Below are 12,549 nucleotides of genomic sequence, written 5' to 3'. Positions count from 1 at the left end.
AAGTTTTATAGAAGCTGGGTCATGTTATTGTGCGTATACACAGATCCACAAAAATGAAATTCTGGTGGGGTAGTATAACTTAAAATAATAACGTGATTCTTCATTCTTTCCAGTGTCAGAGGAACTGCCCAGTCTCATGGCCAGGCTTCCTGTCTCTTCTGAAAGGTTGTTCAGGAAATGGCAAAATGCACAAAAAGGGTCTTTGTCATTGAAAAAGTTTGTTATTGTGCAGTTGAAGTACAGCTGCTACATATTTCCTTACTTAAATGTGGACCCTTCCTGAGGTTTCAGTCATCTAATTATTCTGCCCAAGTCACTGGTCTTTAGCATCTATATTTAGGATATTGCAAAATTTTTCTGGTTGTCTGAAGACTGAAGAGCCTTTCTACAAACCTCTGCTACACTAAATATTAACCATTATAGTTACTATTTTTTTTCTGTTGGAGTAAATAACGCGAAATGTGGCGACTGGAAGATTTTAAAGAGAAGTTTGAATGCATAAGCAACATAATTGTTTCCATTTTTGTTTTCGGTGGGTTCTGAGAGCTGTGGAGCTCATGTTCTTGAAGAGAAACAAAATCCCCCCTCAAAGTCAGGGAAAAAATGCCCCTTTTGGCAGGGGGAGGGGGGAAGTCTGCCTTGACTAATGGCTGTTACAGCTACAAAAGCTAAAAGTCTAGCTATTAGTAACGTTTATTTCAGCCTTAGTTAATGGTAGTCTACGTGTTCCAGCCTTAATTTATTGGATGTGTTTGGGATTTGTAATAACTTCAACAGTTCTGGAAGAAATATAAGCTAGATGGGAGAATGCCAGAGGTGGTAAGACAGGGCATGATACATATTTATTCTTTTTCCTTGTTTTAAGACTTTGCTTTTCCACTACCTTTCAAGAGCAGTAACTACAGGTGTCTTGTAGTTTTTCAGGTAGTGGTATATACAGATCACAAAACCAAAAGAAAATTCAGGGCCAGGACACAGTGATAGATGCTATATGAGGGATATTGTGAGATTTCATGTGTCATAGCTTACAAGGTAGCATAAATATAAAGATCTGTGAGGTAAAAGGCATTGGTGCAGGGTTTTAAACTGTTTGTAGCCCTAAATGCATCCTGAACCCGGATTTGATCACAGAAAATATTTTTCTTTTTGTGGAAAAAAATGCAGAAGCTGAGCAATTACTGGCCAGTGTTGATCAGTGAGAAGCACAACGGTGTTTACCTTTTCATGATTTGGTTTTAGATTTTTAGATGCTGAAGCACTACAGCGTAGTTCTGTGAGTATGGTAGAAATGTTATCCGTGGGTGATGATCTCTTGTTGATCTCATAAATCTCAATTGTGCAGTTTTAACCTCTCCTTATACATGTGGAGCTGGTTGTTAATACATTCCCCTGGAGATTAGGAGGTTACTTCTTAGCCTTTGGAAAGCAGGCTTATACTGTATCTCAGTGTGCCTCTAGAAACATTCTCTTCATACAGCAAATTTCCATGCTGTGGCACATACCTAAAATCTCCCTAATGGGATTTAGACTGTAACTGTAGGCCTACCACCTGAAGTGCATTTTTTCCTTCCATATAGCTTCATTTGCAAAAGTATCCCAATTTATTCTGTTATGCTTGATGTATGATGCCCAGTGGCCCTCTGAGCTGCAGGCAGAGTTACAGTACAGTACCTTCACCAATGAATATTTCCCCAAAAGAATGCACAAGGAAAGCCTAGCATGAAGCTGGAATTTCCCTGCCTGTAGCAATGAGCTGTCTTGATGAGCAATGCTGTAGGGCCCTGGACTAGCAGAGTTATGTCCTGGAGGAAAGAAAGCAAGTACATCTTTGGCAGTTAATAAATAACTAAGTAGGTAAATTATAATATGATGCTATTCACTTGTACTTAGTTACAATATTGTGCTGTTTATATGCACTGTATATATATATACACATATATATATATACATAATCACAGCTGGAAAACAGACATATCTGAACAAGTAGCAAAAAGCAGAGCCAGCTTAACAGGCCCTAGCTCTCTCTGAGCAACACAGTACAAGCAAAATGAATGGGTTTTGATTAAATGACACTGGCCAGTAAAAACTATAGTTTTGCATTACGTGATCTGCCTTTTAAATCAATTCATTATATTTATGTTGCACCTTCTGGTCCTCGGAGCATGCTATCTAAAAAGTGGTGCATAACGTAATTACTGAGCTTATTTACAAATAGAGAAATGGTATCTTTCAAAGTGCTGTGTTTGAAGCTGACTTCAGTCATTTGTTCTGTTTTGTTTTTCTTTTGCAAAGTTGCTAAATCTGTTCGTGAGAATGGCTATCAGCCTGAGAGGTGTCAGCTTAGCCAAAAGTCATTGCGCTGAACTCTGCCTTGTTTTTGCTCTCTGATGAGACAGCTGCATCAGAAATCCTACTCTTGTGGTGAAGGCTTGGAGGTCAAAAAATGCCTATTAGTAGGCTTGCATGCATCTATAGTGTGCACAAGCATGAATGTAGACATGCACCTTAGGTTGCTGAATCTCAAGTCTGTCTGTGGAAAAGGAGGAGTGCAGACTATTTTCGTTTTGCTTGGCAGTGAGAGAAACCTCACGTTCTTTTGGGAAGGAGTGCTATTATTAATCTGTGAGGACAACCTCCACATTTCCTCGCTATGCCTGAGCAGTACAGCGTCAAAGGTCCAGCCCTGAGTGCCAGCTGGATGGGGCACGTGTGGGCTGTGTCAAACACAGATGTGCAGATTGCTTGCCCTTTATTCTCCACAGAGCCAGCTGCTGGAGCCTGACTGCTCACGGATTGGGGAATTGTGGCCTTTCAGCATCAGCCTGAACTGTTCACACCAGTTGTGCCGGGGAGCAGAAGGCCTCACTTCTTGCCTTAAAGAGGCTTTTCCCCTGGAAAGAAGATATTAGAGGATATTGTGGTGAGAGGGGAAGAAGTGCAGCACGTTGCTTATTCAGAGGGTCTAAAATGCTTGGATGGAAATAACAATTGCATTCATTTTTTTCCGTAAACAACAAAACCCTCGACCCCATGTTTGACCTTACGTGCTTTCCTTTCCCTCGGTTCTGCACTTCAGAGCTAAGGAAGAGCTAAGCTGAAGCTCTGGGCTGCCTACAGGTTTCAGGAAGCGGTGACACGTAGCTCCAGCTGCTCTCCCCCGCTTTCCACATATTGTTTCAGGATTTGCCAGAGAACATGCTGAGATGAGAGGCTGCTATTTTTTCTTTTTGCTTTTTTTTCTGTCCAGTCAGGTTCGATGCTGAAAGGAAGCAGCTGCCTTATTTAGAAGATGATAGGGAGGAAAAAACAGAACTTGAGGGTTAACACCCTCCTGGTGATTATCCATAAATACGAAGTAGTGCACGAACACCAGACACAAATGGAGTACTGCGATTGGCAGCTGCTGATGTCATATTGATGTCACTCTACCCAGTAAATGAACAGATTAGCTTTCCTTATTTGTAGAAATTCCATTTCAGGGTAGCATGTTTTTAGGACATTACTGCACTTTTCAGGTGACAGAAGACATCTAGGTCTTTTCTTGAGTCGGGCAGTGTTCTGTCTCACCATACATAAATATGTATGCTTATGCCCTTTCTTCTTGCTTTCTTCTTTTTAACATTTGTCTGAGAGTAGTTGACATTTTTATTTGAATTAAATACTAATGAAATAGGTGAGAGATTCAAGCTAGCTGTTAAGTGACAAATGCCACGATAGCCAGTTTAGGGAGGAGAAGGATGAATGAAGGGGCAAACGTAGATTTGTAGAAATCATAAGTTTTCCATCCAACTGTGGCTGCTAATCTAGGACACTGTATGCATATTACATTGTTTTTCTAGCCAGTACTGCTATATTGCAAGATTATCAATGGGTTTCTGGGTATTTTGTTAGCATACTACTACTGTATGGCATGAGAGTCAAATTACCCTGTATTTCTAATACTCTTACTCTGAGAGATGATAGTCTGCTGCTTAAAGAATAAGGGGAAGAGTGCAAAAAAAATAAAAAATCTCTTGAGGCTTGGGATTAGCTGGACTGTCTTATTTTCCAAGGCTCTTGCTCTAGTCTAGCAATAAGGTTTTGGTTTTTTTTTCTGAAAGTTAGGAAATGCTATTTCTAAACAAAGCGGTAAGTAGAATGAATTTGCTTGTACGAATAGAAACATATTGGAAAATGGTTATTGCAATATTTTTCTTCCATTTCCTTTTTAATAAAAACTAACTTTCTGCCATCGGTCTCCCTCAATTCTCCAGAAGCAACTGTTAAACTGATTTGGTAGCCCTTCAGAGCTTTAGGAGCTGTACTGCCAAGGGACTAAAAAATCATTGCTACCATAGCTCACATGCCTGCTCAGGAGTAATTTGAATGGTATGATTTTACAGAATTTTTAGCATAAGTAAGATTTTAAGCAAGCGGTTTGGCTGACTCCTTTATAAACACTTTTGGATCTTCTGTCTCTGTGCACTTTGGATCTGTAAATTGACTGATTCGAAAGGGGGCAAAAGAGTCATCCTTATGAAATGGTTTAGGGTTACTTCTGGGTTCCAGGTTAGATACAGCCTCTGACAAGTTATAATTGCAGGTGAACCGCAACCAAAACTGGTGTTTTATGTGCAGACTTCTGCAAGTGGTGGCTTGGACAAGGTTAGCAACCCACAGCAGTATTACTGCTCATTCCATCTGGGAGGAAAGGCATTGCTCTGCTGCTCCTGCTGCTGCTTCCTCCTCCTGTGCTGCTGTTTGATCTGATGTAAGCCTTCGAAAGTGAGGCCATTGCTTGTTATCAGATAGCTAATCCCACGCAGAGCTGTTGGAGCAGCTACATAGGGCCTCAGGGTGATGCTGGTGGCAATGCTGCGTGGCAGGAATGGTTCTTAGTAGCACTTCACATCTGGAGCTTCCTCCTCCTCCACTTTTCTCCCCTTCTCCTTTCTCCCCAGGCATGTTCTTTCACATGGCTTTCCTATAGCGTGTAGCAGCTCTGAGGAGCTGCAGAGGTGCATATCACTTTGCAAGCAAGCCATGACCAGTTGTTTATGGTTCTTATGTAAAAATGGAGGCAACTGAAAGGAAGCTGTAGACAAGTAGATGTCGTTTCTTTCATTGATGTTGGTGGTCTAGCCTTCAAGCCAGTTCTTTTATTTGCTTCCTCTCTCCAAGCTCTGTGATTTTCAGCCTACTTTTTTTTTTTTTTTAATTAAAAAAAAAAAAAAAAAGGCAGGATGTTGCTGCATCTCTGCACCATAATACAGTGCTTCCCTTTCTGAAGTGCAGGGCTTGGCAGACCTCTCTACCTCTCTCCAGTCCTGGTGAGCTGCTCATGCCCCATCTGTGCTTTAAAAGCTGCTTGTTTTTAATCTACAAGGTTATTTTTATGATAATGCACTTACAGTTTTGCGAACTGTCTTAAACTGTCATGTCTCCATCATTCTCCTCCTCTGGGAAACACCAGAGATGGTCTTTGCAGGGATGTCTTAAGGGAATAGACCTGAGAGAGTTAAGGAAGTGTTGACAAGAGAAGCAAATAAGTTGTAATTAAAATGAATCTGGGCACTAAGGAAAGGATCCTTAAAACTCCTTCAACTTAAAACGAGTCTGCAAGAAAGCTGGGCAGGGTTTTGGGGTAGAATTTCTAACCTCAGAGTCATTGCTGCTAAGAGCTGCTTCTTCCCTTCCCTTCCCTTGTGGCTTCAGGCTGGAGCATGAGTTTCCACAATTATACTGTGAACAGGAGCATGAGCCTATATATAGGATATAACACATAGTGGTAAAAAGCTGCATATGGCATGTGAGCACCCACACATGACCTAAAAATACACAGTGCAGCCCAATTTGTCATTGAATGAAGTCATGCTTAGGACCGCAGTGCTCAAACAGTTCAGTTTCCCCACCTCCCTTCCCCTCCCTCCCCTTATATATATATTTTTTTTTCTTAAACTGTTCAGTGCAAATTTGCTAATGCAGAGTGTCAGTGTGGGGCTGCCTCTATACCCAGCCATACACAATCTATGCATCAATGTAGGAAGGCTCTACATGAGTTGCTTCATGGGAGAGATTTTGGTTTAATTTCAAGCCAAAGCCGCCTTTTTCTCTCCTCAATCTATAAACTCGTTGAATGGTTAAAAAAAAAAAAAAACCAACAACAAAGGAAGAATTCAGTATAGTATAGTGATGTCCTTTAACAACTGTATGTGTTGCTGGGGATGGGGCAGCTTGCTGTGCTTGCCAGTGCTTCTCAGTGAGCATCAGGGGATGGTCAGATCCTGCATGAGGCAGGTAAAGCAAAAACCTGCCACCACTAGATAGATAGATAAGTCTGGGATAGATAGAAATTAATTCCTGTGAAATATCACACACTGAATCTTAATCTTTAATATACCACTGGATACTGTTACCTTATTCTCCCAGCTCCCATCCTTCAGAGGTTTTCCCTTCCAGATCATCGAAAGCAATCTCTCTTATGCAGAACACTTAGAGGATATTAAATGAGCTATCTTCCTTCCTTCTTGCTTCAAAGCCTCCTTGTTTAGATTCAGAGGGGAAATAATGGAATCATAATCTCGCTCAGTTTAAAAATGTTAGGATTAAAAAGGAAGGCACTCAGTTTGTTGAATTTCTTCATTCTTTCAGAGCTGCCGCCAGCAGCGTCTCTCCAACTTGATCATTCTTCAAGAGAAAGCTGAAAATGAAATATTTGCGGGCTTTCCTAAATAGAGCTAGATTAAAGGAAGAAGGTGGTTTTTTTTTTTTTTTCTCTCTCTCTCTTTATCCTTAAAAGCAGAATGTTCTGTCTGTTCTTTGAAACACTTAATCCAGTCATAAGTACGTAACTGTATTACTTCTTGGTGCTTATGTAAATGCATTCAGCAACAACATTGGGAAACTGTTATGTCAGTTTTTATCGTCCCATGCATTTTCTTTAAATGACAGTGCTCTTTTAACGTTGTTCAGAAAAAGCAGGAGACAGAAGTTACTCAGGCATCTTTGGACTGATTAGGAGTGGCATCTATCTGGCTTTTTTTGCAAACCTATTCCAGCACAGGTCTGGGGCTGGATGCGTGCAGCCCCCTGACCTGCGTGTTGAGATGGCAGCTCCTGGTTCTTCTGAACAGAAGGAGTCAGGTGAGGTCATTGCTCTGCTAGTAGAGAGGAAAGAAAACATTTAGACTTTGAATTTGAATATAACTTTTCAACAGATCTCTGGTGCTTTTCCTGCCTTTGAATAAATTGAAACGTTACAAAAGCTTTCCCTGTATCTTTTCCTGCTTCTGAGAGCAGCTTTAAGTAACCATTCTGATGCTCCAGGGATCTCTCAGCTTGGCTGTTTCCAGCTCATCATTTACTGCAGTGCCAACTTATCCTTAGGTACCCCACCTTGTTTGCTTGCACTGCACTTTGTTCATTTATTTTCTGGATTCATGTTCAGAGCATGATGAAAATTCCCAGCCCCAATAAGCTTTTGGCAGCTGGTCATCCTAGTTAAAGCAATTCCATATTTCTGGAAGAGATGCCATTTTTACAGAGTATAAACTAGGGATACGTAATTCCAGAATATCTGTTTTGCAGAACTGTACATCAGCATAGCAGAATAATCATATTCCTGCTATGAACTCCAGACTGAAGCATGGGAAGGTCTTGCTAAGAAAAAACATCCAAACTTCAAATGCTGTTATAGTCACTGTGAGTCAGCTTGTGGAATTATATGCTCTATGTTATATCAACACATTCAAACTTTCGACACTACCAAGGGAACCGAAATTCCTTTCAAAAGGAATTTAGATCTAAAATTTGGAAACTTCTTGGAAGTTGATAACCATGGAAAGTCAGTGTTCAGTTAATTGGTTAACTGAGTTGGCAGAGGAGTTTGAAATCCAGTGCCATCTGTTTTGCTAGATCTTGCCTTAAAACAACAACAGACTGTGTCAATCTTGAAGCACTGTTTAATATATTTTTAGTTGCTGCAGAACAATTCATTTTTGAATCCTGCTTTCTTTGAATCTGAGGGAATGCAGTCTCGTCCAAGTCGAAGGAAAATATCGCAAATGGAATAAAACTATGCTGGGACGTGAAGATCTTTGAATATTCTGCAATAATATTTTTTGAGATGCGATAGTATATCAAAGAGAAAATTAATTATGTAGTGATTTTTCCTAACACCTGGAGCTCATGCTGTTGCTGCTTCTGCTGCTGGCTAGCTGTTGTTTTTCATAAATCACTCTGTAGGAAAAAAATTAAATCCAGTGAAACGATGGAAAAAAAAGAAGTCATGGCTAGGAAGAAGGAAAGCAACATCTAAATATTTACCTACCACCCAACAAGTTCAGAATCTTCAGCAATTTCCATTTTTCTTGGCTTGTTTCCTTGGCTTAAAGCATGGAAAAGAAACCTGCTTAGATATCTGGGGTTCAAAAATCTCAGCCTATGCCCTGGATACATGAGTAAAAAAAAAATATCCCCCAAAACACAAAAGCAACAAAACCAACTCCACAGCACCCCAAATGGTAATGAATAAATTAATCTAGAGATGTTTCCAATCATACGCATTATGGCTCCATCTCAGAATTAAATGAAGGCCTTTTATCCACTGCAAGGGACTTCCACTGATGCATACAAATAAGGTCATTCAGCAAGATGCGATAGGGATATTTTCACTCCATTATATTTTGATTATGGCACCTCTCATTTTGACACTGGGTTTGCACAACGTACATTTTCAGGTTCTGTAGAGCTGTTTTTTGAAGCAGCATTTTTTAAACAACGATGGGGGATTAGAAAAGGGTGGCAGGGTTCTTAACTCTTATGGAAACAGGCTCATCTTTCAGCCAGATTCATGAGATGTAAAGTGAGTGGCAGCATCATCTGGTATATTTTTTTTTCTTAAGTCAGAGACCACAGGTTTTTTTTTTTTTTGTTTTGTTTTTTTTTTTCTGAGCAAGTGTGCTTTCAGTTTTCACACCCATAATAACCATGATTTACAAATAATTTTTACATTTGATTGCTATGTGATTTCTGAAAGCACTGAAGGATCAGGTACTAAGAAAAAATAATCACAAAATAAAATTGCAATTCTGTGTTTGTTTCCTCTGCTGTCATTTTTTAGTAGACATTTGTTAATTCATTTACTAGTACAGTAGCAATGCCTCTAACATGTTTTTGCATCACTTCTGACCGGTTGATTAATTGTCCTTGTTTTCTCATCTTTTTTTAAGAAAAATAAATGCAAACATCAGGGCTGTGATAGCTTTTCTAAGGGATTCCTCCGTTCCCATCTTTTTCTGTGGAATTTTCTGCAATTAGATGTATTAAGATGTATTATTTGACTTTGATCACCACCAAACAATCTAAAGGATGATCCTTGGTTTACCATGCATGCTGTTGGTCCTTGGCCACCATAATTTCAGTATTTTCTGCAGTCTAAATGTGGTCTTTTATTTATGTACGTATTTATTTTTGTATATAGGAAGAAAATACGTATTTCTTTTTTAGTGGAGCATGGAGTTTTTTCTTGTTAATTTGTTATGCTTGAGAGTGAGGAGGAAATGTTATGGTTGTCAGTCCCTGCTGCTAAAATAAACACCCGGATTTATCACAGTATTTGTTCTAATCAGCAAGAAATGTTTATCTATGAAAAAGTTCTCGTCATATATTGCCAATGAATTCTGTATCTCCACCTTGTGTATAGGGAACCCTATTCTTTTCCACTGCCTGAGACGAATGCCCTGTGCTTCACCCCAGATTCCTGTGTAGGGATTATTCCGTGGTCACATGGGAGGCAAGTCAGAAGAAAGATATTACTTTGGTGCTATTCTTTGTGTGCTGATTCATTTCCTTTGTTTTTATTTTGCACATTTGTAACTTCACGCTAAACTGTGATATTCTTCATGCTAGTATAAAACAGCATCCCTCCTTCATCTTTCCAAATACACCTCTTACCAATGGATGCCATTCCAGTGAATTTTGTAGAAAGGGGGAGTTAAGCATTAAGTATATCAGATTATTTAGAGCAAGGCTAATAGAAGACATGAAGTGCAGTCGAGCTATATTAATTGCTGATGGTGGTTTCAAATAGATGGGTAGCTAAGCACCTCCACACCACTCTTTCCTTCCCCCCCTCTTCAAAAGAAGGACAAGGGGGAGAAGATATGATGAAAAAAGGCTTGTGGATTGAGATAAGGATAGGGAGATATCTCACTAGGTACCATCACAGGCAACACAGACTCATCTTAGGGAGACTAATGAAATTTATTGCCTATTACTAATGGACTAGAGCATTGAGAATCTAAATGCAAAACTACACACAATCTGGGCACTGTAGTCAGTCTATGGTGCTTCACCTCTCCTGCTACTCCGTGGCTGCTCTCTGCCTGTGCTCTACGCGGAGTCCCTCCCACAGGATGCTGTCCTTCCCAAACTGATCCTGTGTGGGCATCCCACAGGGTGCAGCTCTGTTCCAACACGGCTCTGTACCACAGGGCCCACCCTTCATGACTGCACTACTCCAGCACAGGTCCCCATGGGCAGCAGCTCCCCCAGCCCTCCTGCCCCTCCAGGGCTCCTCTCCTTGCACTGCTGCTCCTGTGGGAGTATCCATGGGCAGCAGTCTCCTCCAGCCTCATCCTCTGCGGCGTGAGCTCCTCCATGTCTGCATGTTGTCATATTTATTTTTTAATGGGAATTTTTTTTTTTCATACTGGGGAGACTGAAGTCTTTCCTTGCTTTTCTGGAGGACGTTGTGAAGAACGTGAAGTGCTATGTGGAATCATGGAAAATAGCATGAGATGTCCTTCACTGTATCTGAGCTGGAACCAATTGTCCTTGTGGCATTCCTGGCAGATGTTTGTCTAATCTGTTCTTAAAAACCTCCGCTAATGATAATTTGCCAGTCATCCTTGGCAATCTATTCCAATGCCCAACCACCCTTGACAAAAGAGAGACTTTTCCTCTCAGTTAGTCTTACTACAGGGCTCAAGTATGCATAGCCCTAAATGTGTACTGTAGTTCATTTGTTTTGGTTTGCTTTGTGGGCTTTTTTGGCCTTGGCAACTCCCTTGACTCTACTCACGTGAAACTTAGTCTGCTGGTGAGATGTGTGATGTCTTCTGAAATAGTCTCTGGGTGCAGGCGTTTCTTTGTTACGCAGCATGAACTTGCTCTTCTGCTCTCTTGGGAATTTCTTTTGTTTATCTTTCAACTTCCTTTCATGTGCATAATAATTGACTGTTATTTGCTTGGATTTTTTTTGAGCCTGTTTTGAGGGTGTTAACCTCAAAACTTAAAACTTAAAAACTTAAAAAAACTTAAAAAAAAATATACTTATCGAACTCTTCCAAACAGATTCTGGCACCTTCTGAAATGACCTGTGGAAATCATGCCCCGACTCTTTCAGTCTAAATGCTTTAGATTTCATTTCACAGAATCACAGAATCACCATGGTTGGAAAAGACCTTTGAGATCATCCAGTCCAACCATCCACCTATCACCAACTAAACTGTCCACACAAAATCCAAACGTTCCTTGAACACCTCCAGGGTTGGTGACTCCACCACCTCCCTGAGCAGCCCTTGCAGGCCAGGCCAGAAATCCCCAGATCTGGGGAGAGGATGTCTGCTTGGGACTTGTCCAGCCAGAGGTTTGGACTGAAGAGATACGTACATACAAACCTCGAAACTCAAGTTGTTCCTCTTTCCCTGAGATGAACTGGAATTACAGGTTCTTCACCTGCATTCTTATTTCTGTTTTTTGGGCATTAGGTGCAGAGGGTCTAGGAGATGGTGCAAAAATACTTTTATACCTACAGACTGTGTGCCTCCTTCTTTATTGTCCTATAGAAACTACACCTCTGTTCTGTAAAAATGCACAACTTGTAGCTGTTTCTCTTGATAGCCTGATTTACTTCTTGGAAATCATACTGGCTTGGTAAGAAGAGCAGTGCATCAAGGGAGGTTGAAGTTCTTCCTGGGGAGTCTCTTTGAGCAAATCTCTCTTGAAACACCAAACCACCGTTTTCTTGAAGTTTTTTGTGATTTTTTTTTTGTTTTTGTTTTTTGTTTTTGTTTTTGTTTTTTTGGTGAATTCTTTTCACACCAAGAAGAACTCGCAACAATTTCAATGTAACAGATATTGTAAAATTTTTTTTTTATTGGAAGCTTAATAGTTCATTATAAATTGGTTCCGAGGGGCAGATGTTTTTAAAAGCCTGCATTGAATTCCACCTGCAGTAGGAGCATGTAAAATACTTCAGCCATGTGCCATAGTTTTTACTGTGAGAAAGTATGCTCCACTGAATTGGTTATTAAAGTGCACAGCATTGAGTGCTGTCTCCTCATTACGTAAAAGATTTTGTATGTAGTTATTAGGCTTCATTACCTGGGTTTTAAGTAGATGTGTAGGGCATTTGGATCAGTTGTCACCATCCAAGAACAACTCTTGAAATGAAGGCAAGCAATTTGTGCTTAATGTAGTAGAAAAAGGGGGAGCCCATAAGAGGGCTGGCAGGATGAAATAGGGGGAATGTGCTTGAGGCAGTAATCCAGAAAGATGATTTTTGCA

At 40.3% G+C, this 12,549-nt stretch overlaps 1 protein-coding gene across 1 annotated transcript in view; it reads left to right on the top strand.

Annotated features, from left to right (window-relative positions):
• The first annotated feature begins 459 nt into the window (after window positions 1–459).
• The window catches only part of LOC116216417 (uncharacterized), a 165,260-nt gene continuing 153,170 nt past the window's right edge, over window positions 460–12,549 (top strand). Inside the window, exon 1 of the mRNA XM_085219904.1 lies at window positions 460–532. Coding sequence (XP_085076030.1) covers window positions 460–532 — 73 coding nt within the window. The remainder of the gene's footprint in view (window positions 533–12,549) is intronic.

Source organism: Meleagris gallopavo, chromosome 3 (assembly GCF_905368555.1).
Source record: "Meleagris gallopavo chromosome 3, MGAL_WU_HG_1.1, whole genome shotgun sequence".
In the NCBI taxonomy this organism is placed as follows: domain Eukaryota; kingdom Metazoa; phylum Chordata; class Aves; order Galliformes; family Phasianidae; genus Meleagris; species Meleagris gallopavo.
Note: the sequence above shows the minus strand (reverse complement) of the source record. Positions and strands in the feature narration are given on the sequence as shown.